Source organism: Mustela nivalis (genome assembly GCF_964662115.1).
Source record: "Mustela nivalis genome assembly, chromosome: 8".
Classification (NCBI taxonomy): domain Eukaryota; kingdom Metazoa; phylum Chordata; class Mammalia; order Carnivora; family Mustelidae; genus Mustela; species Mustela nivalis.
Window position 1 is genome coordinate 60,767,681 of NC_139027.1, and position 25,390 is coordinate 60,793,070.

Consider the following 25,390-nt stretch of genomic DNA (forward strand, 5'->3'; position numbering starts at 1 on the left):
TTGGTTAGCACTTTATCATTTAATATCAAGAGCTAATGCCAATGTGAAGTTCTGAGTTCCCTACTTCAGAGATATTCACTTTACACGTAAGACCAAGTACAAGGATATCCCTCAAGATTCCCCCGGGAGGGTAAAGAAGATAGTCTTTGAAAGTACAATATCATACTCCAAAATAAGTTGAACTGCTTGATTTTACCTTAGACTCCTAACAGTGGACTGCTACTTGAAAATGAAAATGCATTTAAATCCTTGCAGAAAGAATATCTAAGTTTTTTTTAAATCTCCCCTAGAATCTTAAAGGATTGATACACAGAACATCTAACTAAGTTCCAGAAGTATTCATTTTAAACTCAAAATTTTCAATCAGTTCCATCTAAATCTCTTTACTGAAGACACAACAGAGGAAAGAAAATTACTCACTTTCTATAACAAATGTAATTCACAATATGAACTTTAGAATGAACTGATCTATACAACATGGATGAATTCTATATGTTATATACCTGAAACTAATGTATGTGTCAACATACTTTAAAAAAAGTTGAGCTGACTGAAAGAAGCGAGACCAAAAGAGCACATCCTGTAGGATTCCATTTATATAAAACTCTAAAATATGTAAACTAATCTATAATCAAAAAAAGCAGATCACAGACTGCCTAAGAAAAAGGGTGTAGAATGGATGGGGAAACTTGGGGGATGATGGATATGTTAATTATCTTGATTGTGATGATGATTTAAAGGTGTATTCATATGTCAAAAACTATCAAATTGCAACTTTAAGCATGTGCAATGTATCATGCATTAATTATATACCAGTAAAGTTGTCTAAAACATATGCATCTTTACCCTTCTTACTATCCATATTATAGAAATGAAAAGTTCAATGAAGACATTCAAGTATGCTTACAAGTAGGGTACTTGGCAATGTGTCTATTTCAGGGGTATAAAGATGTCTTCCACTTTAAAAAAAACCCATTTTCCTTCCATCGGTTAAGTGATTTTTAAATTCCTACAATTAGATAATCCATTTCTCTGATTAAAGACGTACCCTCTGTTAGAATGCAAATAAATATTTAGAAAGGGTAATACAATGGGTCTTACTGGTACAGTGTTGGGAAGGAGCCTTTTGGGTCCTACTTTGCCATATCTTAACAGCAAGGATCCTGGCAATGTATCTTCTAAGTCTCCTAATCTATAAAATGGGAACAATAGTAATAGCACCTACCTTATAGGGGTTTTATGAGGATTCAAGGTAGTATGTGTTCAGTTCTTAACAAGCATCATGCCTATGACAAATACTCAATAAATGTTGTCTACTATTGTTTCATATCATTTCTTGAAAACAATGATTTATAGTAATATCATGATGGTGTAACAACTGGTACTTTCAAGAATTTTATAGAACAATGAGGCAAAACCACCAATTATTAGACTACAGAAGAGTCCAAAAAAACAAAATTTTGTTTATGCTAACAAGATTGTGCATAAAATGATAGAGCAAAAGAGTCAGGCATGCCTATGTCAAAAACAAAGGAAAAAGAGTTAATGAAGCAAAAAGGTAGGGAGAGTAGAGGGGAAGGCCTTCTAGTAAAAGGGAACAATGTGTCCAAAGCTGGGGCAGCACAAAAGAAGAGTTTTTAAATGACCAATGAAGCCACAGTGGAAGTGGATTACACTTCTACCTTTAGAACCAAACGCTGAAGGACATTTGTAATCTGTACAAATGGGTTCAAAGTACAGAGGACATTAGGGATTTGGATTTTCGTTCATGAGTGACAACGAATCAATGAATGGCTTTCTGCAAGGGAATCACATGATCGGGCTGACATTTTATTTTTTTAAATATTTTATTTATTTGTTTGACAGAGAGATAGTGAGAGAGAGAACACAAGCAGGGAGAGTGGCAGAGGGAGAAGCAGGCTCCCAGCTGAGCAGGGAGCCCATGTGGGTCTTGATCCCAGGGCCCTGGGATCATGACCTGAGACAAAGGCAGTTGCCCAACCAACTTAGCAACGCAGGCGCCTCTGGACTGACATTTCAGAGTGAGGATTCTGATGGCAGTGGACAGGTTGAAAAGAAAGGAGACAGTATGATGATCAGTTTAGAGGCTGTGACAGTACTGTGGGCAACGGTGAGGGCAGATTTGACATCTAGCAGTGATAACAGGAGTGAAGGATTATTTCAATAAAATTGACAGTTCCTAGCAACTGACTGAACATTAGGGTTAAGAGCAAGTAAAGAATCATTGAGGCTCCACAGTTTCTACTTTGGGTTACTGAGTAAAGATACTATTAGAGCCAGGTAAAACTGACTTTAATCTAATCACATTCATAACACTTATTTTATTGAAAAATGTAAGGCATGCAGATGGGTATTTCAATGTCACATACTTATATATCCTTGTATATTATGAATAACTCAAATTCACATTTCACTTCAAATATTTTACATCCTCATATGTCATTGCAGGAGAATTTGAAAGGAAGTACATTTTCCTCTTAATAGCTCAAAATATTCAACAGAATTTTTTTAGTGATATCTTAAATAATGTATGTGGTTTAACTAAAGGTCAAATAAATCCCTGCCCACTACTTATTTAAAGGTGTCTTGGTGGGAAGTTGATACAGAATTACATCATTAATGGTAAGTAGCTAACTTTTGGGGGAAGGGTGAATAAAAGTGCTAGGCTCATAGTGATTTTTCAAATATTTCATTGGTTACACAATGCTTCTTTAAACTAGAAAATGTTTGTGAAAAAAGTCTCTAGACAAGAGAAAAGCAGTTGTTGAAAGAGAAAATAACATGATTTTTATAGGTTTAAAGTTATAATAATGGCAAATATCAGTGATCATATAAAATCAAGTACTTTAAAAAAAACTTTGAAATCTAGTCTTCCTATTGTACAAGCTCATTATTTATAAAAAGTATCATGATCAACCAGGTAATATTTTATTGTAATATTTCACATTTCCCCAGCTGGAAATAATCTCCCCCTCCTCTAAATTATCATAGTATTTTGTTTATGGCAATTATTCCAAATAACTATAAATTAAGGAAGACTCACTGTTTTATTTCTTCTTGAAAAAAAAAACTACTTGTTCTATTTCTTTTCAAGCTACTTGAAGGCAGGAATTGTGACGTACTCATCAGTGCCTTGCACATAGATATTCAGTAAATATCTGGGGAGTGAATAACTGAAAATCTAAAAATCTTTTTGTTTATGTAATAAGTTATACAAACAGCAAAGGATAGTAATCGTGATTAATCATATTTTCCCTATTAGGTTCCACTACTATGGAAAAAAATAGTGCTTTGTAGGTATTAGAACTGCTACACTTTTTACTCTTTATACCTATTCATAGTCTAATTTATCTGTATTTTATTGTAAAATACTTCCCAGCTATTAATCGTTTATATCATGCATCAGTATAATGTACCAGTCACTTCCTCCCTCAGCACTGTTTTAAAGGGCCTTTCTTCCTAAAGATAGAATGTTGAACTGTAGTCTTGTATGGAGTAGAAGGTAAAATGTAAATCAGAGAACTGTAGGGAAAATAAGTACTCCTAACTAAGATTATCTCGAATCACTATATGTCTGAAAAGTACTGAAATTTCTCCAAAGTGGTTCTAAGCAAGCTGATTACTGTACTTTTTTTAAACCAATACTGCAAAGTTGGGATTGACCCCTACCTTTTAAACAATACTGTAAAATGCTAATACTGACCCCAATAATATTTCAAATACAGCCAAAATGTTTGCAAGATATACCTATGTTTTTATTTTCACTTAAGCAAAAAAGAGTGCTATTTAAGATTAAAAAGTTTTTAAGATTAAAAAGTTGTATTGAAATACAAGTTAAAAATGGAGCCTCAATTGTCAGAAATAAACACATTAATTAAAACCTTATGGCTTCCCCTGGGGATAAAAATTACATGTTTATAAAAAATTAAAAATTAAAAACAAAAACAAAAACAAAAAAACACCTTATGTCTAGCACCGGGAACCAGCATTAATTGTTCAGGAAAAAATTAATTACAGTAATTATAATACTGTTTTAAAGTACTTTACATATATTCTCATTTGATCCTCTCAACTTTAATCTTCATAAAAAACAGAACAGGAATTATTCTCCCATTTTATAGGTGATAAATTTAAATTATTATTATAAAAAATAAATTATAAATGACATTAGCAAATATGATAGCTGGAATCCTAATGGATAAAATTAAAAAAAAAAAAAAGAAAAGCATAAAAACAGCCAGGGGTAAAGTCAGAATAACATTACAGCAAATAACCTAAAATAAATACAACTTAGTTTAAGAAGATAATGCATCTTGCCACAGGCAAGTGAGTATTTAGATCCAATGAAATTCTTGGAAGAGTTCATAGTGGGGTGTATACCAGAATCATTTTGGAAGCTTTTTCAAAAAACACACGTACCCTGATCCCACCTGTGATCTGCTGAATAGAAACAGAAATCTATAAAGCCCTAACATATTTCTGAAAAAGCCTTCCAAGCAATTCTAACACACTCCTGATTAAGAACCATTGCCCTAAAACATAAAGAAGCTTAAAGAATCACATATCCAGAGAAGCAATCCAAAAATTCACGTACAAGTATGGGCTGGATGACAGACAAACCAGGCAGAGGAAATGTGACGACTTTTTTTTTTTTTTTTTTTTTTTTAATTCTGACGGCTTTAACTCCTCTTTCTCTCCCACTCTAAAAAGCTTAGCCAAATATAAGCAAGGGAAAAAAGCATTATGATAGGGATCACCTTTAATCACACTGATCTATTTAAAAGGTAAATTGTTTACAAAATTAATATTGTGATTATCATCAGTAACATTTCTTACAATACGGCAAGCAAATGATCACACACTAATGTGTGTCAACACCACAGCTGAGAATAACTGCAGACTGCATCTCTCTCGCAAAAGTACTGGATAATAGAGTACCTGAAAGCCGAAGGAACAGATGGAGCTAACAATATACACTTTTCTAACAATATACACTTTTCTAACAATATACACTTTTCTAAGTATCACTTTCACTCACTCTGGAGAAAAAGAAAATGAGATCTATTCATCATTCCTCAAACCTGGGAACCCAACTGAATCATGGCAGTAAGCTTCCTTACCTTAAGACACACTTTTTCCATTTCTTCCTAATTATGATCAAAATTTAAAGTAACCATTTCTCACATACATAGAATGGCATTCAGTTAACAAAAGGGCAATGAAAACTTAAGCCTATTCCCACATGCTAGAAAAAGACTAACACAGAGGGTACAAAAGAAGTCAAATGAAGGATAAGTTATAACAAGCAATTATCAAGACATTTTTGATTCACTTTCTTTTCAGAATGTTTACAATCATTGAAGTGGACAAAGGAAAAAAGGTATGCTGCCTCCAAACATCACTGTCAAATTCTTCTCCACTAGTTTAAAAATACAGAAAACCATTTCAAACTGTTTAAAAGTAAATGGACATTCTTATATATTCTTTTTTTTTCATTCTCATATATTCTTGAAAGACTTTCTATCTAGCATCTGTTCTAGTCTATTACAATTTTTCAAGGTTTCACAGAATTCTAGAATGTCAGGATACTCAAACAATAGTGAGTGCCAATTACTTCTAGTAGCTCTTGTTTCCTAGATGTCTAAGTCTCCAAACAGCTCCACTACATAAGAAAACTAACATTTATGGGCATGAATTGTCTCTGTTGTTCCTCAAAACAAGATGCTGTAGTAGTTATTCTCATTTTTATATCACAGAGTGGTAGAACTGGAATAAACCAGGTTCATTATGGGCTAAAGTCCAGATTTATTCCAGTATCTGAGGCTGCCTCTCAAAGAAGTCTTAAGCATCCACGTAAGGGAATTTTCAGAGGAGTATTTGGCTGATGTATGCACCAGAAGGTAAATAAAAGATGCAAGAGTTGCACAATAGAGATTCCACTGCGGTGGGGAGGGAGAGAATCTTGAAAAAAAAAAAAAAGTTAACTTCCAGAATGAAAAAGTAGAGAAATATTTAATATCTGTTCCAGATTACTCAGGTATTTAATCAACTTAAAAGTAAAAGGCAGTACCAACTCATCTGTCTTGATTAAGACTTCCAGATTCAAAAATAAAAATTACAAGATGCCTATCTAAAAATGAATTAAACAAAGAAATTTTTTTAGTGTAAGTATGTCCCATGCAAGTATCCGGGTCACATGCCTACAAACCCAATCACATGCAGAGAATACAGATGAGAGAACGACAGAACAAAAGGAAATTCTGAGCCTCTTACATTGTATTTGGGAAAGATACTATACAGAACCCAGACATTCCTGATATCATTTCATCACAATTCCTCCCTAGCCATTTCACTCATTCATTCTCTTTACCCTGTCATGTATCATCTTAATGCTTTTATATAGCTGTTGTCTCTACATTTCATGTGGGGCATTTCAGATATAGCATTTGTGTTTATAGTGTGTAGGCTTCTACCTAAAAAAAGTATTTTGCTTTAGTTGTCAATTCCAGCTTCCAGCTCTGTCATTAATGATTAAGTTGCATCATACCTACACTGATATTTTTCCCCTTACTCAAGAGAAATACTTAGAGTTCTCTTGAAATTTACACCAGAGTTGGAAGTAGTGTGGTTTACAAAAAGTTTCTTCATGTACTTCCTATTATATGACAGAACATAACTATACTAAAGAAAACTGTGAATAAAAATCAATTATCAAATTTTAAAACATTTTACCATACTTACTAGTAAACAGAGCTACCTACATGTGCATAAGCATATTTTGCACTTTCTACAGGAACAATGAGAAGCTTTAAATTCAGGCAAAATAGCTAACTTTGGTTACATTAAATGAAACAGAATCATATGTATAGCGTAATGACTGCCTATGCATGCCCTACATGGGACAGGGAACATTTTTCTTAACAATACCTGTTCTAATCAATTGTGTTAAAAGACAGTTAAAAAAAAAAAGGCAATAACGACAGCTTAATAGAACCCAATCTGTGAAATCCTAAATAATTTTTTTTTTCCAAACACTTTCTTTTCTTTGGCTTATTTTTTTTTAAATTTTTTATTTTATATAAACATATATTTTTATCCCCAGGGGTACAGGTCTGTGAATCACAAGGTTTACACACTTCACAGCACTCACCAAAGCACATGCCCTCCCCAATGTCCATAATCCCACCCCCTTCTCCCAAACCCCCTCCCCCCAGAAATCCTAAATAATTTATTTGGCAATTTACCTGAACAAAATTTAGAATCATATAAAATCATTCATACACACACACACACACACACACACACATATATGTAATTTTTATATATCTATAAATTAAATTCCCTGTTACTCATGGTACTTAAGTCATTTTGCTAATGAGATTATGATCTGTTACTTTTACATTCTACGTTTGTTATTTTACAGGTAACAAATCCGGCTACACATCCCTATTTACATATGACATCCGGTGAGAAAAGAAGAAATGGTCTTAAGTGCCTGGTAATCAATAAAAATACTTTTTGAGGTTTTAATACTACTTTACTACAAATAATCTAAACTAGACAGTGATAACTAACTAAGCAAAATTTTTTTCCTATTACTCTTGGTTCAATTACTGTTTCAAAACAATTAGAATTTATAATTTACTGAATCTTCTTCTCTAAGGCCTTTACAAGTGACTAAGAAAAATACTCTCAGATTCCTCTTTAAAAATTTCTTTAGCAGTTTTCAAACAACTAAATTACAATTTAAATAACTTGTCATATTTTAAATAGTCCCATTTTAATGTAACTTCAGAAAAGGCAAAAAAAAAAAAAAGATAATTACCCTACAACTTTTCATTCCTTTAATTTTTTTTCCCCTTCAATTTAGAGAATCAGTCCTCACAACAGCACAAACTATAGTGCCATTAAACAAATTTAAATCGTATCACATTTTTGAATGATTTAGGTCTTACGTTATCCTCTGTGTAAATGGTTCTTTTCTCTTTAAAAGAATTAGAAGTATTACACTCATGCCACAAATTAATGAAGTTTGGTTAAATTGGCAGCAGTCTGACCTTTTTTATAACGCGTCTGACCTTTTTTTATAACGCTTACCATTCTTGACTACTTTCATACAAAATCTCTGTCAACCAATAAATTAGCCAAATATTTCAGATCATCTTTAGACTTTCAATCTAAATGTGCTTTTAAATTATAAATTCACAAAATTATCTGAAAGTTTGGGGTCACTGAAGTGGGTAAAGAGAAAGTTGAAATATTTTAAACTACACTTGTATTCGCACATAAAAAACCACAGACAAACTGAAATCAAATGTCATGTGAACCACCCCAATTTCCTTTTCGGCCTACAGCAGTAGCTATGGCATTGTTCTGCTCAACCCCTTAAAAAAAAAAATCCTTTAATGCTTTCTACTTCCTCTTCTCAGCTAGACATCAGCCTCTGAGGGTCACTGAACCAGGGTCTTGGGAGGACGCGGGTCAACCAGAAACAAGTCCCCCGCAAACCTTCAGCCTCCTAGTATAGCGCTAATTTACCCTACCAGGCCTCCCTGCCTCTGCTCCGTCTGCCGGGAAAGGGCTCCGTGAACCTTGCCAGAATCCTGTAAAGGTCCAACTCAAACACAGTCTACTTGATTTACTTCCCTTTAGGTTACAGGCAGATCTAAACCACGGCTATATATATGAGACTCCCTCCCTTGCCCTCTAACCTGTTCCTTGGTAAACTCGTCGCCCCCCGCCCCCCGCAGCAAGAGATTTACGCATCTATTAACTGAAAATGAATCGTTACATTTGTGATGTAAAGTTTTCATTTCCACTCCTATTTTAAATTAAGCGCGGATACTCCTTCCCCCTTTCTTCCAACAAAGAAAAAAAAAAAAAAAGCTAGAAAGTACCCGCTTTATAGTAGAAATCATCCACTTTGTTGAAGCAACATTTCCACTTAAGACCTGTTAAGACAGCACTGGTGACTTTTAAAGCCGCACCTCATTTTGTACAACTGTCAGCACATCAGCGGTCACCTCCTGGCGTTTGATGAAATTAAACTAAAAAAAAAGGAGAGCACTCCTGAGGTCTGAAGGTTCTTCATTCCTGTTCTAAAACATAAAACCACCATTTCAATATAAATCAATTTTTAAATATGAGAACTCTCCGTCCTCGTTTAGATTCGTGTTACTTCCCTAATCCTAAAAATCTAGTCGCTGGGAATTTCTAAGGTTCCGGCTCGTATAATGGCATCAAATTACAGAGCATGACTTTGATTTCGCACGCAAACCCCCGAACCAGGTAACTTTAGGCTGACAATCTGCCAGATGAGACGATTTTAAAAAGACAACGCGCACAACCGAAACCGAGACCCCGACACTCTGAGCTGCAAAGACCCCCGGACAAGGTCCTTCCCGCGGTCGAGTCCCGCGTCTGAGACACTCACCCGAGGCCATGGCTCCGCTCACCGCGCCGCCCCTCCAAGTGTCCTGACCCGAGGCCGCCACAGTCAGCCCGCGTCGGTCCGGCGGCGGAGGGACTCTGCCGGCGGGACCCCCAGTCCCCCTGACCACCCCCGGGGCCTCCTCCTCCTTCCCGCCCTCTTCGGGGTTTGCGGCTCACACCTTCCCACCCCCTTAATGCTAGCGTTCCGGATCACCCGGCTTCGCCCGTCGGAGGTGCGGGAGCCAGGGGCAGGGGGCGGAGCGCCGCGAGGACCGAGCGCCTGCGGGGCCTAGAGGCAGGCCGCCTGGCGGGAGGGGGATTTCCCGCGGCTTACGTAGGCTCCTCACCACCGCCTCCCCGCGGGCCTGCGCTCCGCCCCGTCCACGCCCTGCGCCCCGCCCCCCGCCCTGGCCGTCCGGGACTGGGAGACTGGGTCGCGGCTGCGAGAGGCGGGATCTTCGGGAGCGCAGGGAACGCTGGGAGCCGGGCGGTGACAGTCCCGAGCGTGCGAAAGCCGCCGACTCCGGAGAAATCCCCCTCCTCCAGGTTGTTCTTAGGCGCGTGGTTTAAAGTTCAGGAGCGGGTGGGAGGGCGCGGTGACGTCTAGGGGGCCGGCCGCCGGGGAGCACTTGGGGGCGGGCCGGGCAGCGAAGTGGGGCTCGCTCTCCCGGCCCCGGGGGGACGGCGGCCCGGGGTTTTCGATGGGTGGTTCCCCCTCTTCCCAATTTCGTATATGCAAATCGTCGCCCCCGCGCCGGCGGGCGGCGCAGCGCAGAGGTCCCGGTGCGCCCTGGAGGGGAAGTGCGGAAGCCGCCGGCGCCTGTGTTCGTTTGTAATTCACGTATTTGCATGTGGGGACCCCCGCAGTCTGATTTTCCCCCGTTCTGTCTGAACTGCGACGGCTCTGTCAGCCTTACGTACTTTACCTCCCCAAACTTTTCAAACTCTTTTAAGATCGGCACTTCAGGTTCCTTACCTCATAACGCCGTGTGGTCAGGATCAGTGAAGGAAACGCTGTAAGGAAACAGCTGAGGATTTGACAGATACCCACGAGGAAAGGGGGGAGTGGACCGAAAGTTTAGTGTGTTGAGGGCATCTAGTATAACTTTGCTGCTTTCACGGGCTAAGAATCTCCTGTGTGTCCGTTTATTTATCTCATTTATAACATATCATTCTAATTTATAGATGATGTAATAGGGGTTCAGAGAAGTTAAGTAGTACTTCAGAGGAAAAAAAAAATAAAAGGTAATACTTCAGAGAAGTTAAGTTCTGGTAACGAGAAGAGCACAGTTGAAATCCAGGGTTGTCTAAAGGCATGCTCTTTCCACGCTATCTTACTGCCTAAAACAAGTGCAGAGAGGGAATGCGGATTATCAACCAGCTGTACAAGTGCGGAAACTGGAGGGTCCAGTTCTAGGGAAATAATTAAAAATAAAATCTCGTGGGGGCGCCTGGGTGGCTCAGTGGGTTAAAGCCTCTGCCTTCGGCTCAGGTCATGATCCCAGGCTCCTGGAATCGAGCCCCGCATCAGGTTCTCTGCTCAGCAGGGAACCTGCTTTCTCCTCTCTCCCTGCCTCTCTGCCTACTTGTGATCGCTGTCTGCCAAATAAATGAATGAAATCTTAAAAAAAAAAAAAAATCTCGTAATAGAAAAACCCTCCATAAAAAGTAGAAAACAATGAAACGATTTTATTATTGAATAAGCATTAAAGCATGCTGTGACGCACTGAAAAGATTATAAAGACCAAAACAAACAAACAAACAAAAAACAAAACAAAACAAAAACAAAACAAAACTCATTTATGTAGCCAGGTAGATAGAATCCATGACAGACCTGTTGTCTTTACCCAAAGGAAAAAATGATACGAAGTTATATCTGGAAGCCAAAAGCTGAGGTTTAAACACCCACAAAGACAGGGAGGTGGAGGTGGAGTACTGTCCTCCCTGATACTTGGATTTCAAAGAGGTAACTTCAAGACTCCCAAGAAAGACCTTAGCTGGATTCAGAACTGGCAAGAGGTTTACTTAGATTTTTTCAAAGGTGTACATACATCTCAAAGAGAGAAATCGTTTACAATTTTGCTTTTTTCTAAAGGAATTGCTGATTGAAAAGAAAGGAGGTGAAGTTTCTTGTCCTTTGTGGGACTAGAGCATTTTTAAAAAAAAGATTTTATTTATTTGAGAGAGAGAGACTCACACAGTGAGAGAGTGAATACAAGCAGGGGGAGTGGGAGGTGCAGGAGCAGGCTTCCCTCTGAGCAGGGGGCGTTCTGGAGACTTGATCTCAGGACTTTGGGATCATGACCTGAGCCCAGGGCAGACACTTTATGACTGAACCACCTAGGAGCCCAGGAACCAGGGAAACTTTTTCATTAAATTTTTTAGACTTGTATTTACCCTTACAACCCCAATGTCAGACCTGTATGGGAGAACTGAGCAGAGATGTTTAAGAATCCATTATGAAGATGACTGACAAATAGGAATGAAGAATATTTTGCATGTATTTGTTTATATTCCACCTCCAGAAACTGATTGGTTTTATGTACCTCTTAATAGAGGATAATAATGTTTGTTTACTGAAGAGTTCTGGGCCAAACAAGAGTCTATCCCAATTGCAGACTTCAGACCAGTTCTAAAACCACTCCAATCTATAAAATCATAAGTTGCAACTAAAGAGATTTATTAAAACTACAGAATTAAGTTTTATCATTTATTTTTCAAAGACTCTGACTTATTTAAATCTCACTAATAGGACAGCATGTTTATATTTACTTCCAGGGCTATTTGTATTTGTCACATGACTAAGCTATGGGTTTTATTATCTCCCCTTCTTATTTATTTTTTTTAAGATTGAATTTATTTATTTGAGGGAGAAAAGGAGAGAGTGAGTGAAAGAGCATAAGCAAGGGGAATGGCAGAGGAAAAGGGAGAAGCAGGCTCCCCTTTGAGCAGGAATCATGACCTGAGCCAAAGGCAGACACTTAAGCCTAACTGCTTAAGGTGCTGAGCCACCCAATTGCCCCTATTTCACCTCTTTAAAGGTTTTTTTTTTTTCTTTTTTAACCTTTCACTATTTATTTTTTAAATATTTTAAAATTTATTTTTAAGATTTTACTTTTTTAATTTTTTTTTAAGATTTTATGTATTTATTTGACAGACAAATCACAAGTAGGCAGAGAAGCAGTCAGAGAGAAAGAGGGGGAAGGATCTCCCCGCAGAGCAGAGAGCCCAATGCAGGGCTCTAGGACCCTGGGATCATGACCTGAGCGGAAGGCAGAGGCTTTAACCCACTGAGCCACCCAGGCACTCCAAGATTGTGTTTACTTATTGAGAGAGAGTGTGTACCTGCATGCATGAGAGCTGGGCGTAGGGGGGGCACACAGAGGAAGAAGGAGAGAGAGAACCCCAAGCACACTCAGTGCTAAGCCTGGAGCCTGACACAGGGCTTGATCCCATATGTATATATTTTATATATATACACACACACAGACACACACACATTTTTTTTAAATATTTATTTATTTTAGAGAGAAAGCACAAGCTGGGGTCAGGGCAGAGAGAGAAGCAGATTCCTTGCTGAACACTGAACCTGACTTGTAGCTCCGTCTCACCATCCTGAGATTATGACCTGAGCCATAACCGAGTCAGACACTTAACTGACTGAGTCAACCAGGCACCCCCACACCCCCACCTTTCACTATTTTCTAAAGTAGCTGAATCCCCTCTTGAAAGATTCAGTCCACATACGAAAAATGAAAACATTTTAGTTGTATAGGAAATGCTTAATTTTTTTGATGGACTAAAAACAACAAAGGAAAGTAGTGATTTTTTATTTGGGGGGAACTTATGCTGGGGAAAAAGTTTATTACCGTCAAGATGATAAGCAGCTACTTGTTAGGGCTTGTAGAAAAGAAGAGCACATGTTGTTTTTCCACAAGGGCCCTCAGTTATTGTTAGTGTTCAGGTCAACAAATATCTACTCTGTGCCAAGAACTCTTCTCTTCAGAACCCCATACTCAACCTACTCAACATCTTTTCTTCCAAGTTTACTCTTAACCCATATTTCTTGTACCACCCAGATACAGATCAGGAAGCTGGGGGCTATCTTTCGACTTTCAGCATCTCCCAGCTACCCCCACAGCATCCAGTCACCAAGTCTAGATTTTACCAATAAAATATGAATCCATTTCTTCTCCACTTTATTGCCATTGTCCATGTTTACATCTTCATCATATCTCACCTAAACTCCTGGAATGGTCTCCTAACTATTATGCCCACCTATACTTTTGTCCCTCTTGAAAGCCATTAAAACCCATTCAGATCCATTACTGCTTGAATCTTTCGTATGAATGCACATCAGATCTCTTTCTTCAGCCCCATCTTCTGCATTCCATGTCCTATGCTTTCACACCTTTCATAGCTTCTCATATTCCTATTCCATAAACCATGCTATTTCTTATCCATCTGCCTAGAAGTTCCTCCCCAGTGATATGCCATGTTCATGGATTGAAAGACTTAATATTGTTTAAATGTCAAGTCTCCCCAAATTAATCTGTAGGTTTAATGAATCCCAGCTGAAACCCCAGCATTGCTGGAAATGACAAGGTGATTCTCAAATGTATATAGAATTGCCAAGGCCCTGGAATAGCCAAGCCAGTAGTGAAGAATAAAGCTGAAGAATGTGCAGTACCAGATATCAAAATTTATTACAAAACTACAGGAATTAAGACAGTGTGATATTGGCACAAGTTTAGACAAATAGAATAAAGGGCTGAATTAGAAAATCCAGAAACAGACCCATACATATACAGTCTCTTGTTTATTACATTCTGCACTTCAGGTGGTGGGGGGAAAGGAGGCCTTTTTATTAACTAGTGCTGGCACAAATCTGTCATCTGGAAAATAATAAAAGCTAACCCCAATATACACATACCCAAAATATTATTTAAAATGGATCATAGACCTAAATGTGAACAGAAAAATAATAAAACTTCTGGGGGAAAACATAGGAGAATACCTTTGTGACCTTGAGAAGGGCAAAGACTTCTTGAACATTATACAGAAAGCAATAGCTACCAAAGAAAAGATAGATAGGTTGGACTTAATTAAAATTAACTAACAGGTGCCGCTAAGAGAATAAAAAGGCAATCCACATGCTGGGAGAAGATATTTGGCAGCATATACTCTGGTAAAGAATTCTTTGGCATCCATGAAGTTACTTTGCTCAGAATTCCCTTCTAAAGAGGATCTACCTCAGCTTGCAAGCCAAGGCCACGTGATTCCTTGGAAACACCTAGCCAGTTATGAGCATAGTCATGGGATAAGGGCTCGCTATCTATAGCCAGGACAGAACTTCTCTATTGGAAGTAATTATGTCAGAGCTCCTTATTGGACTGGCTGAGACTTTCTTGGAGATACACACCAATCTGATTGTATTCCTATCCAGTTCTTCCATTTCCCTTTTTACAAGTGTCAGACCTATATCTGAAAACTTTTCCTGCCTATTCCTTTTTTCTCTCTCCTTTTTCTTTCATAGGTATTGCCCCCAGTGTATCTCTTGTACTGGTCATTTCATATTGGTATTTGCCTCCCATAGGACCCAGCTGGTATACTGATTCACTCTACAAATCAGTAAGAAAAAGATAACTCAGTTTTTTAAGTGGACAAAAGATCCCAATAGACACTTCACAAAATGTCTATGAGCATAATTTACATAATCATGTAAAAAGGTGCTCAGTCAAAAGGGAAATGTTCACAAAAATTGTAATAAAATATTGCTATACCTTCATCAGAATGGCTCAAATTACAAGAACAATACTAAGTGTTTGTGAGAATGTGAAACAAATGGAATTCCCTTAATTTTTTGTGGGAATATAAATTAGTACAATAACCTTAGAAAATTGGCAGTATCTACCAATCCTAAAATAATAAGTATCATATGACCCAGCAGTACCACTCTTAGCTAAATACCTAACAGAAATAAGTGCTTATATTTATCAAAACATAGGCATGAATATTGAAGGCATCTTTATTTGTACTACTTAACAATATGAAAACAACTCAAATGTTCATTAGCAGCAGAATACATAAACTGCAATATATTCATACCATAAATTTCTCTCCAATTATTAAAAAGAATGTATTATTGCCACACAACAATATGGATGAGTCTTATAAATGAAAAGTCATATACAAAAGAGTACATACCATATGATTCCATTTATAGGCATACCTTGGAGATATTATGGATTTGATTCCAGACAATCACAATAAAGCAAATAATGTAGTAAAGTGAGTCAAATGAATTTTTCAGTTTCCTAGGGTACATAAAAGTTATGTTTATACTATAGTATAGTCTATTAATGTGTAATATCATTATATCTAAAAAACCCCGATGTATATACCTTAACGTAAAAATACTTTATTGCTAAAAATACAACTATCCTCAGAGCGTTCAGAGGGAGTTGAAATCTTTTTGCTGGTGGAGGGTCTTCTTGCTTTGATGTTAATGGCTGCTAATCAGAGTGGTGGTTGCTGAAGGTTGGGGTGGCTGTGCTAATTTCTTAAAATAAAACAAAATGAAATTTGCCACATTGATGGACTCTTCCTTTCATGGATGATTTCTCTGTACAGTGCTGTTTAATAATGTTTTACCTATGGTAGAACTTCCTTCAAAAGTAGAGTCAGTCTTCTCAAACCCTGACACTGATTTATCAACTGAGTTTATTTAATATTCTTAATACTTTGTTGTTTTTCAGCTGTCTTCATGCATAATCATCAGAAGTAGAATCCATCTCAAGAAACTGCTTTCTTTGCTCATCCGTATGAAGCAACTCCTCATCCATTAGAATTTTACCATGAGACTGCAGCAATTCAGTCACATTTCAGGCTCCACTTCTAGTTCTCTTGCTGTTTTCACCATATCTTCAGTTCCCTTTTCCACTGATGTCTTGAACCCCTCAAAGATTTCCATGAGGATTGGAATCAACTTCTTCCAACCTCATGTTAATGTTGATATTTTGAGCTCTTTCTTTGTATCATGAATATTATTAATGGTATCTAGAATGCTGAATCCTTTCTTTTTTTTTTTTAAGATTTTATTTATTTATTTGACAGACAGAGATCACAAGTAGGCAGAGAGGCAGGCAGAGAGAGAGAGGAGGGAGCAGGCTGTCCGCGGAGCAGACAGCCTTGTGCAGGGCTCTATCCCAGGACTCTGGGATCATGACCTGAGCCGAAGGCAGAGGCTTTAACCCACTGAGCCACCCAGGCGCCCCTGCTGAATCCTTTCTAAAAGCTTTTCATTTTACTTTGTTCCGATCCATCAAAAGAATCACTATCTGTGGCAGCTGTAGCCTTACGGAATGTATTTTTTCATCTTTTTATTTAAAAAATTTTTTTAATTGAAGTATAACTGACACACAATATTATACCAGTTTCAGGTGTATAACATAGTGATTCAACAATTACATACGTTATGAAGTGCTCACCATGATAAGTGTAATTACTGTCACTGTACCAGGTTATCACAATATTTCTAACTATATTCCCTATTCTGTACTTTTCATCCCCATGGCTTATTTATTTTATAACTGGAAGTTTCTAACTCTTAATCCCCTTTACCTATCCCCCCAAACCCCTCTCCTGGCAACCACCAGTTCAGTCTCTGTATTTACGATCTGTTTCTGCTTTTGTTTGTTTGTTCATTTATCTTGCTTTTTAGATTCCATGTATAAGTGAAATCATATGGGGTTTGTCTATTTCTGACTTATTTTGCTTAGCATAATACCCTCTATGTCTATCCATGTTGCAAATGACAATGTTTTATTCTTTTTTTAATGGCACGTAATACACCATGGTCTATATACCACATCTGCTTTGTCCATTCCTCTATTCTTGGATGCTTAAGTTGCTTCCATATCTTGGCTATTATAAATAATACTACAAAAAATATAAGAGTGCATCTATCTTTTTAAATTAGTGTTTTTCTTATCATTAGATAAATATCCAGAAGAGGAATTACTAGATCATATATTTCTATTCTTAATTTTTTAAAAAAGATTTTATTTATTTATTTGAGAGAGAGAAAGCATGAGAGGGGAGAAGGTCAGAGGGAGAAGCAGACCCCTGACGGAGCTGGGAGCCCGATGTGGGACTTGATCCCGGGACTCCAGGATCATGACCTGAGCCGAAGGCAGTTGCTTAAACAACTGAGCCACCCAGACACCCTCTATTCTTAATTTTTTGAGGAACTTTAATACCAATTTCCATAGTGGATGTACCAATTTACACTCCCACCAATAGTGCCCAAGGGTTCCTTTTCCTCTGCATCCTCACCAACACTTCTTATTCCTTGTCTTTTTGATACTAGCCATTCTTATATGAGGTAATATTTCATTGTGGTTTTGATTTGCGTTCCCTTGATGATTAGTAATGTTGAGCATCTTTTCTTTTCTTTCTTTCTTTCTTTCTTTCTTTCTTTTTTTTTTTAACCTTTCTCTCTTTTAAGTAATATATAATATATTATTTGCTTCGGGTTACAGGTCTGTGAATCATCTGTCTTACACAATTCACAGCACTCACCAAGCACATACCCTCCCCGGGGTCCATATACCTCCTTCCCACCCCACAGCAATCCTCAGTTTGTTTTCTGAGATTAAGAGTCTCTTATTGTTTGTCTTCCTCCTGATCCCATCTTGTTTCATTTTTTCCCTCCCTGCCCCCCACAACCCTCACGCTGCCTCTCAAATTCCTCTTAGTAGAGAGATGGTATTATAATTGTCTTTCTCTGATTGACTTATTTCGCTTAGCGTAATACCCTCTGGATCTATCCACATCATTGTGAATGGCAAGATTTCAGGGGTTTTTTTGATGGCTGCATAGTATTCCATTGTATATATACACCACATCTTCTTTATCCATTCATCTATTGATAGACATCTAGGTTATTTCCATAGTTTGGCTATTGTGGACATTACTGCCATAACATTCGGGTACATGTGCTCCTTCAGATCACTACATTTGTATCTTTAGGGTAAATACCCAGTAGTGTGATTGCTGGGTTATAGAGTAGCTCTATTTTCAACTTTTTGAGGACTCTCTATACTATTCTCCAGAGTGGCTGCACCAGCTTGCATTCCCACCAACAGTGTAGGAGAATTCCCTTTTTTCTGCCTCCTCACCAGCATCTGTCATTTCCTGACTTGTTGATTTTAGCCATTCTGACTGGTGTGAAATGGTATCTCACTGTGGTTTTGATTTGTATTTCCCTGATGCCAAGTGATGTTGAGCAATTTTTCATGTGTCTGTTAGCCATTTGGATGTCTTCTTTGCAGAAATGTCTGTTCATGTCTTCTGCCCATTTCTTGATTGGATTATTTGTTCTTTGGATGTTGAGTTTGATAAGTTCTTTATAGATTTTGGATACTAGCCCTTTATCTGATAGGTCATTTGTAAATATCTTCTCCCATTCTGTCAGTTGTCTTTTAGTTTTGTTGACTGTTTCCTTTGCTGTGGAAAAGATTTTGATCTTGATAAAGTCCTTGAGCATCTTTTCTTGTGTCTGTTAGCAATCTAAACATCTGCTTTAGAAGAATATCTATTCAGATCCTGTGACCATTTTTTAATCAGATTTTTTTTTTAGTTGCATGAGTTCTTTTTATATTTTGGGTATTAACACCTTATCAGATATATCATTTGCAAATATCTTCTCCCATTCTGTGGCTTGCCTTTTCATTTTGTTGATGGTTTCCTTTGCTCTGCAAAAGCTTTTTAGTTTGATGTGGTCCCAACTGTTTATTTTTGCTTGTTTCTTTTGCCTGAGGAGACATCGAGAAAAATATTACTGAGGCCAATGTCCAAGAGATATTTTCATTTATAATTATGGTTTTAGGTCTTACATTTAGGTCTTTAATCCATTTCAAGTTTATTTATGTGTATAGTGTAGGAATGTTGTCAGTTTCTTTTTTTGCAAGTAGCTTCCCAGTTTTACCAACACAATTTATTGAAGAGACTGTCTTTTTCCCTTTGTATAATCTTATCTCCTTTGTCCTAGATTAATTGACCCTATCAATATAGAGCTTTTTTTTCCTAGGATCTTTATTTTGTTCCATTGATCTGTCTATTTCTGTGTCAGTACCATCTATTTTGATTACTATGGCTTTGTAGTATAGTTTGAAATCTGGGATTGTGGTATTTCCAGCTTGATTCTTCTTTCTCAATATTGCTTTGGCTATTTGGAGTCTTCTGCAGTTCCATACAAGTTTTATTATTATTTTTTAAAGATTTTATTTATTTATTTGAGAGATTGAGAGAGCACAAGTAGGCAGAGCAGCAGGCAGAGGGAGAGGGAGAAGCAGGCTCTCTGCCAAGCAGGGAGCCTGGTGCAGGTCTTATTCTCAGGACGCTGGAATCATGACCCAAGCTGAAGGCAGCTGCTTAACTGATTGAGCCCCCCAGGCACTCCTCCATATAGGTTTCAGAATTATTTGTTCTAGTTCTGTGAAAAATACTACTGATATTTTGATAGTGATTACACTGAATCTGTAGATTGCTTTGAGTAGTTTAGACATTTTAACAATATTCTTCTAATCCGTGAGCATGGTCTATGTTTCTATTTATTTATGTCAACTTTAATTTCTTTTAACAGTGTCTTATCATTTTCAGAGTACAGATATTTTACCTCCTTGGTTAAATTTATTCCTAGGTATTTTATTCTTTTTGATGCAATTGTAAATGGGATTATTAGTCTCTTTTTCTACTAGTTATTAATACATACAAACACAACAGGGTTCTGTATATTAATTTGTATCTTGCAACTTTTCTGAATCAAAATGTATTTATTTATTTTTATACACTAATAAGATATATTTGTGATTTTTCTGACCAAAGTGCAATGATTTTTAAATCTCCTTGAACAAATAACTGAAAAAAGTATTCAAGGAAATAAAACACAAATGGGAAATTTAACCATTAGATTTTTTTTTTTGTTTGATACCAATCCTATATTTAGTCTAGAAAACAAACAAACTTTGAATGAAATGTTACTAAAATGCTAGCCAAATCACAAAATGTATTTCTTAAATAATAAGACTTGAAAGTCAAAATGACTCCTTGATCTGTTGGCTGCAGAATGCTAGTTGTGTTTAGCGGGCATTTAACAGGAATCTCATTGTACATCTCCAGCAGCATGCTTGGGTGACTGAATGCATTGTCAATGAGCAGCAATGTTTTGAAAGGAACCTTTTTTCTGAGCAGTAAATCTTAATAGGGGGCTTAAGATATTCAGTGAACTGTATTCGAAATAGATGTGTTGTCATCTAGGCCTCGTTCTGTTTATAGAGCACAGATAGTAGATTTAGCATAATTCTTTGGAGCCCTAGAATTTTTGGAATGGCAAATGAATGTTGGCTTCAACTTAATGTTGCCATCTGCATTAGCCTGTAACAAGAGAGTCAGCCGGTCCCTTGATGCTTTGAAGCCAGATGTAGCTTCTTTCTAGCTATTCAAGTCCTGTCTTCTTCCAGTAGAAGGTTGTTTTGTCTACATTGACAGTCTGTTGACAGCATAGCCACCGTCATTAATGACCATAGCTAGATCTTATGGAGAACTTGCTGCAGCTTCTACATAAGCACCTGCTGCTTTGCTTCACACTTTTATGTTGTAGAGATGGCTTCTTTCCTTTAAACTCATGAACAAACATTTGCTAGCTTCATAGTTTTCTTCTGCAGCTTCCTCACCTCTCTCAGCCTTCATGAAATTGAAGAGAGTTAGGGCCCAGGATTAGGTTTTGGCTTAAGGGAATTAGGTTTTGGCTTAAGGAAATGTTGGGGCTGATTCAGTCTTCTATCCAAACCACTAAAATGTTCTCCATATCAGCAATAAATAAGGCTGTTTCTCTTTCTTACCATTTGTGTGATCTCTGGCATAGTAGCACTTTTCATTTCCTTCAAGAACTTTTTCTTTGCATTTAAAGCTTGGCTAACTGATATCAGCAATAAATAAGGCTGTTTCTCTTTCTTACCATTTGTGTGATCTCTGGCATAGTAGCACTTTTCATTTCCTTCAAGAACTTTTTCTTTGCATTTACAGCTTGGCTAACTGTTTGGTGCAAGAGGCTTATCCTGGGTTTTGACATGCCTACTTCATAAGTTTAATGATTTCTAGCTTTTGATTTGAAGTGAGACTTGTGAGCAGCACCTGGCTGACTCAGTTGATAAAGCATGAGACTCTTGCTCTCAGAGTCACGAATTCAAGCCCCACATTGGTCATACAGCTTACTTAAAAAAAAGTGAGAAACATGTGATTTTTCTTCTGCTTGAACACTTAGAAGACATTTCAGGGTTATTAATTGGCCTAATTTCAATATTGCTGTGTCTCGGGGAATAGGGAAGCCTGAGGAGGGGCAGAGAGATGGGGAACCACTGGTCCATGGAGCAGTCAGAACACACACAACATTTATTGATTAAGTTTCCCATCTTAATGACTGCAGTTTACAAAACAATTACAGTAGTAACATCAAAGATCACAGATCACCATAACAATTATAATAATAATGACAAAGTTAGAAATATTGTGAGAATTACCAAAATCTGACTTACAGACATGAAGTGAGCAAATGCTATTGGAAAAATAGTGCCAATAGACTTGCTTGATGCAGGGTTACCACAAACTTTTGATTTGTTAAAAAAAAAAATCGGTGAAATACAATAAAGTGAAGAACAATAAAAGAAGGTATGTCTGTATATCAAGTTCAAAAAACATATAAAACTAATTTTTTTGATAGAGGGCAGAATATTGGGTACCCTTGGGGTGGATATTGATGAGAAGTAGCCCAAGGGAGCCTTCTGAATTGCTAGAAATATTTTATATCTTGATATGAGTGATAAAGACTCTTTCCTTGGCCAAACTCTAGTCAGGCTCTTCTGAGCCCTGTTTTTGACAAGTCCTCAGTCTGGCCTATAACAACTTCAGTCTCTTAGCATAAATTATTTTTCCCACACCTTACACTAAGAGACTTGAACAAACACTGGCAGAGGTTCTAACCACTCAGGTCTAGGGTGATGACTTCAACTCCCCGTAGGTTGCTGCTTGGGAAAGACCCCCAAAGAATTCACTGTTTGTTCCAGCCACCACCTAAAGACAGGATGCCTGGGGGGGGGGGACACCTGGGTGGCTCAGGCAGTTGAACATCTGCCTTCAGCTCAGGTCATGATTTCAGGGTCCTGTGATTGAGCCTCACATCAGGCTCCCAGCTCAGTAAGGAGTCTGCTTCCCCCTCTCCCTCTGCCCCCACCCTGCCCCACCACTTGTGCTCTCTCTCTCTCTTTCAGATAGATAATAAAAATCTTTAAAGACAAGATGCTTGTCTCCTGCTCTCTGTGGGAGAGTAGGAACCGAACTTCGATAAATGCTGGTTAACAAACACAGATGGCTCCTTCCCATTTCTATAGATTTCCACATCCCTGACTACTCACTGTCGCTTCCTTAGCTCCCCCCCTTCTCCACTGAAAATGCCCAGTCACCTCTGCACAAATCAAAGTTGAGTTCAATTTACAGTGGACTCTCTTCTGTATTTCAGTACCACTTTAGAGTCTGGATAGCCTTTCAAAAAAATTAATATTTATTTGTTTATTATAAAGAGAGCATCCTCACCCTTTCATGCATGCTGGTTCAGGGGGAAGGAGAAGAACAAGCAGACCCTATTTGGAGCCCAAGTGGGGGCTCAACCCCACAATCCTGAGATCATGGCCTGAGCTGAAACCAAGAGTCTGATACTCAGCCAGATGAGCCACCCAAGAGCCCCTGGCTTTGTATATCTTTAACATGGGTTACATATTTTTAAAAATTGAGCTATACTGGTGGGTAAAGCCTTGCACACTTTATGTATGTTATATATCAATTTTTAAAAGTATCTGAATAGTCTTGTGAATAAGTTTCCCCACGAGGGCCACACAAACTGCATATCCTTTCCTTCAGACCCTGCTTACCGTCTATCTCCCTTCTCTCCACCTCCTAAAACAGACTTCTTCACTCGTTTCATTCCTTCTATCCTTTCATTCCTTTCAATCCTTCTAAGATTCAGTATACAGATTCCCTTAGCCAGATAGGCTGTTCCTTCTTTGTTTTTGGTTAGCAGCTTCAGTAGCTCCCTGGGCGAAATTCAGAACTGGCCCCTGTACACTGAGGACAAGGAGAGACAAGGAAGGCACACCACTCCACACTGGTGAATTGCATGTTTAATAAGCAAGGAAACTTACGAACAAGGTTTGTCTTGTGCAGCTGCAAGACAAGTAGATCTTTCCAGAATCTTAAAAGTTTATTTTGAGGCCATTTTGAGGGTTCAGTCAAAGTTCAGTCAAAGTCTAGATGGTCTCCACAATACTTTACTTTCTTAAGGCCGCAACCTTGAAATGGCTTCTAGTGTGGGAATGGTGAGTGGAACCCATATTCCAAGGATAGGGAAGAGAGTAAAGGGCCTCTGATTGCCCTGCCTGAAGGTCAACTGGTGGTCATATCCTCTCGACCTCTTCTAACATCTGTGCAAAGTAAAAACAGCATATTGCCTATCATCCTGCTTATCACACTGAACTACAGTTTTCTGGTCATGTGCCTGGTTCCCTTACTTAAAATATAAAATCCTTGAAATGAGGTACTGTCTTATTTCTGGCGGCTGGAATATATAACAGATGTTCAATGTTTGCTGAATGAATTTACCCGATTAGAGATCAATACCTTCATTCCTTGAGCCTGGTTGGGTTATTAAACGTCCCACCATGTCTGGTTTTTAATGTGTGGTATATCATACACCTTGCAATTGGATAGCTCTTCTGAGCCTATGGGGGCCATATATAGGGGGCCACAATGGTTAATTTTATTATGAAACTTTGCTATAAACACATCTATTCAGCTTGATAACAGACATCTCTTTTCTTATAAAGCAATTTCATTTTTTGTCTCTTACTCATATTCTTCTGGGATCATGGACCCACAACACATCCATTTACTAATCAGATTTGTTTGTTTCTTGAGAGATGTGACTTCTTGATTGCTGCATCATTAAAAAAAAAGATTTTATGTGTTTAAGGCCTGTTCTTTAGCATCAAGGACAAGGATCAAGGATCACTTTATCAGAGCAGTGTCTACTGTTTTATAACATATTTGTAGCATCCCCTTCACTATCCTGAAATGAAATTCATAGATATAACCCACCTCACAAGTATATTTTCAAGCAAATAAAAACAGTGTTCTAATGGCAATATCAAGGGGAAATAAAAAGCCATTTATAAAAAAAATACTTTAATATGTAAATGTTTGGTTTGAATAATGGGAAATATGTATATTTAGGTCTCTGTCCCCAGTTTCTGGCACAAAGCTCCTAAATCCCTTGGAATTTCCTGAATAATAGCAATGCCTTTTGTTCTAATGAGGCAACTCTTTGTAAGCTCCTGGTTGGCTCCTGGATGGTCACCAAAAAGACCAAGCTGCAATTAGAAGCTTGGAATATGCAGCCCAGCCCCAATTCTCCAAAGAGGGAAGAGGGGCTGGAAATGGAGTTGATCACTGATCATGCCTATGTGATGAAGCCTCTATAAAAATCCCAATAGTATGGAGTTCAGAGAGCTTCCAGGCTGGTGAACACATGGAGGTTCTGGGAGAGTAGCTTGCCTGGAGAGGACATGGAAGCTCCCTGTCCCTTCTGACATACTTTGCTCTGTGTATCTGTTCATCTGGCTGTCCATCTGTATAATTTATCATATCCATTATTATATAATAAACTGGTAAATACAAGTATCTATTTCTTTGAGTTCTGTGAGCTGTTCTAGCAGATAATTGAATCCAATGGGGAAGAGTTTGTGGGAACTTATGATATGTAGCCACATCGGACAGAGGTTATGGGTAACTAGGGGACCTACTACTTGTAGTTGGCATCTGAAGT

At 37.9% G+C, this 25,390-nt stretch overlaps 1 protein-coding gene and 1 long non-coding RNA gene across 3 annotated transcripts in view; one reads left to right on the forward strand and one right to left on the reverse strand.

Annotated features, from left to right (window-relative positions):
- REL (REL proto-oncogene, NF-kB subunit) overlaps positions 1-9,804 on the reverse strand; it is a 32,232-nt gene extending 22,428 nt beyond the window's left edge. Inside the window, exon 1 of one of the 2 annotated variants that reach the window (XM_082746677.1) lies at positions 9,455-9,804. In XM_082746677.1, the coding sequence (XP_082602803.1) occupies positions 9,455-9,464 (10 nt within the window). In that variant the 5' untranslated portion in view covers positions 9,465-9,804. The remainder of the gene's footprint in view (positions 1-9,454) is intronic. The other variant, XM_082746678.1, reaches the window with a different exon arrangement.
- The window catches only part of LOC309872487, a 28,867-nt gene continuing 6,724 nt past the window's right edge, over positions 3,248-25,390 (forward strand). The window contains exons 1-2 of the long non-coding RNA XR_014315899.1: positions 3,248-7,022; positions 7,236-9,999. This is a non-coding gene — a long non-coding RNA (uncharacterized lncRNA). The remainder of the gene's footprint in view (positions 7,023-7,235; positions 10,000-25,390) is intronic.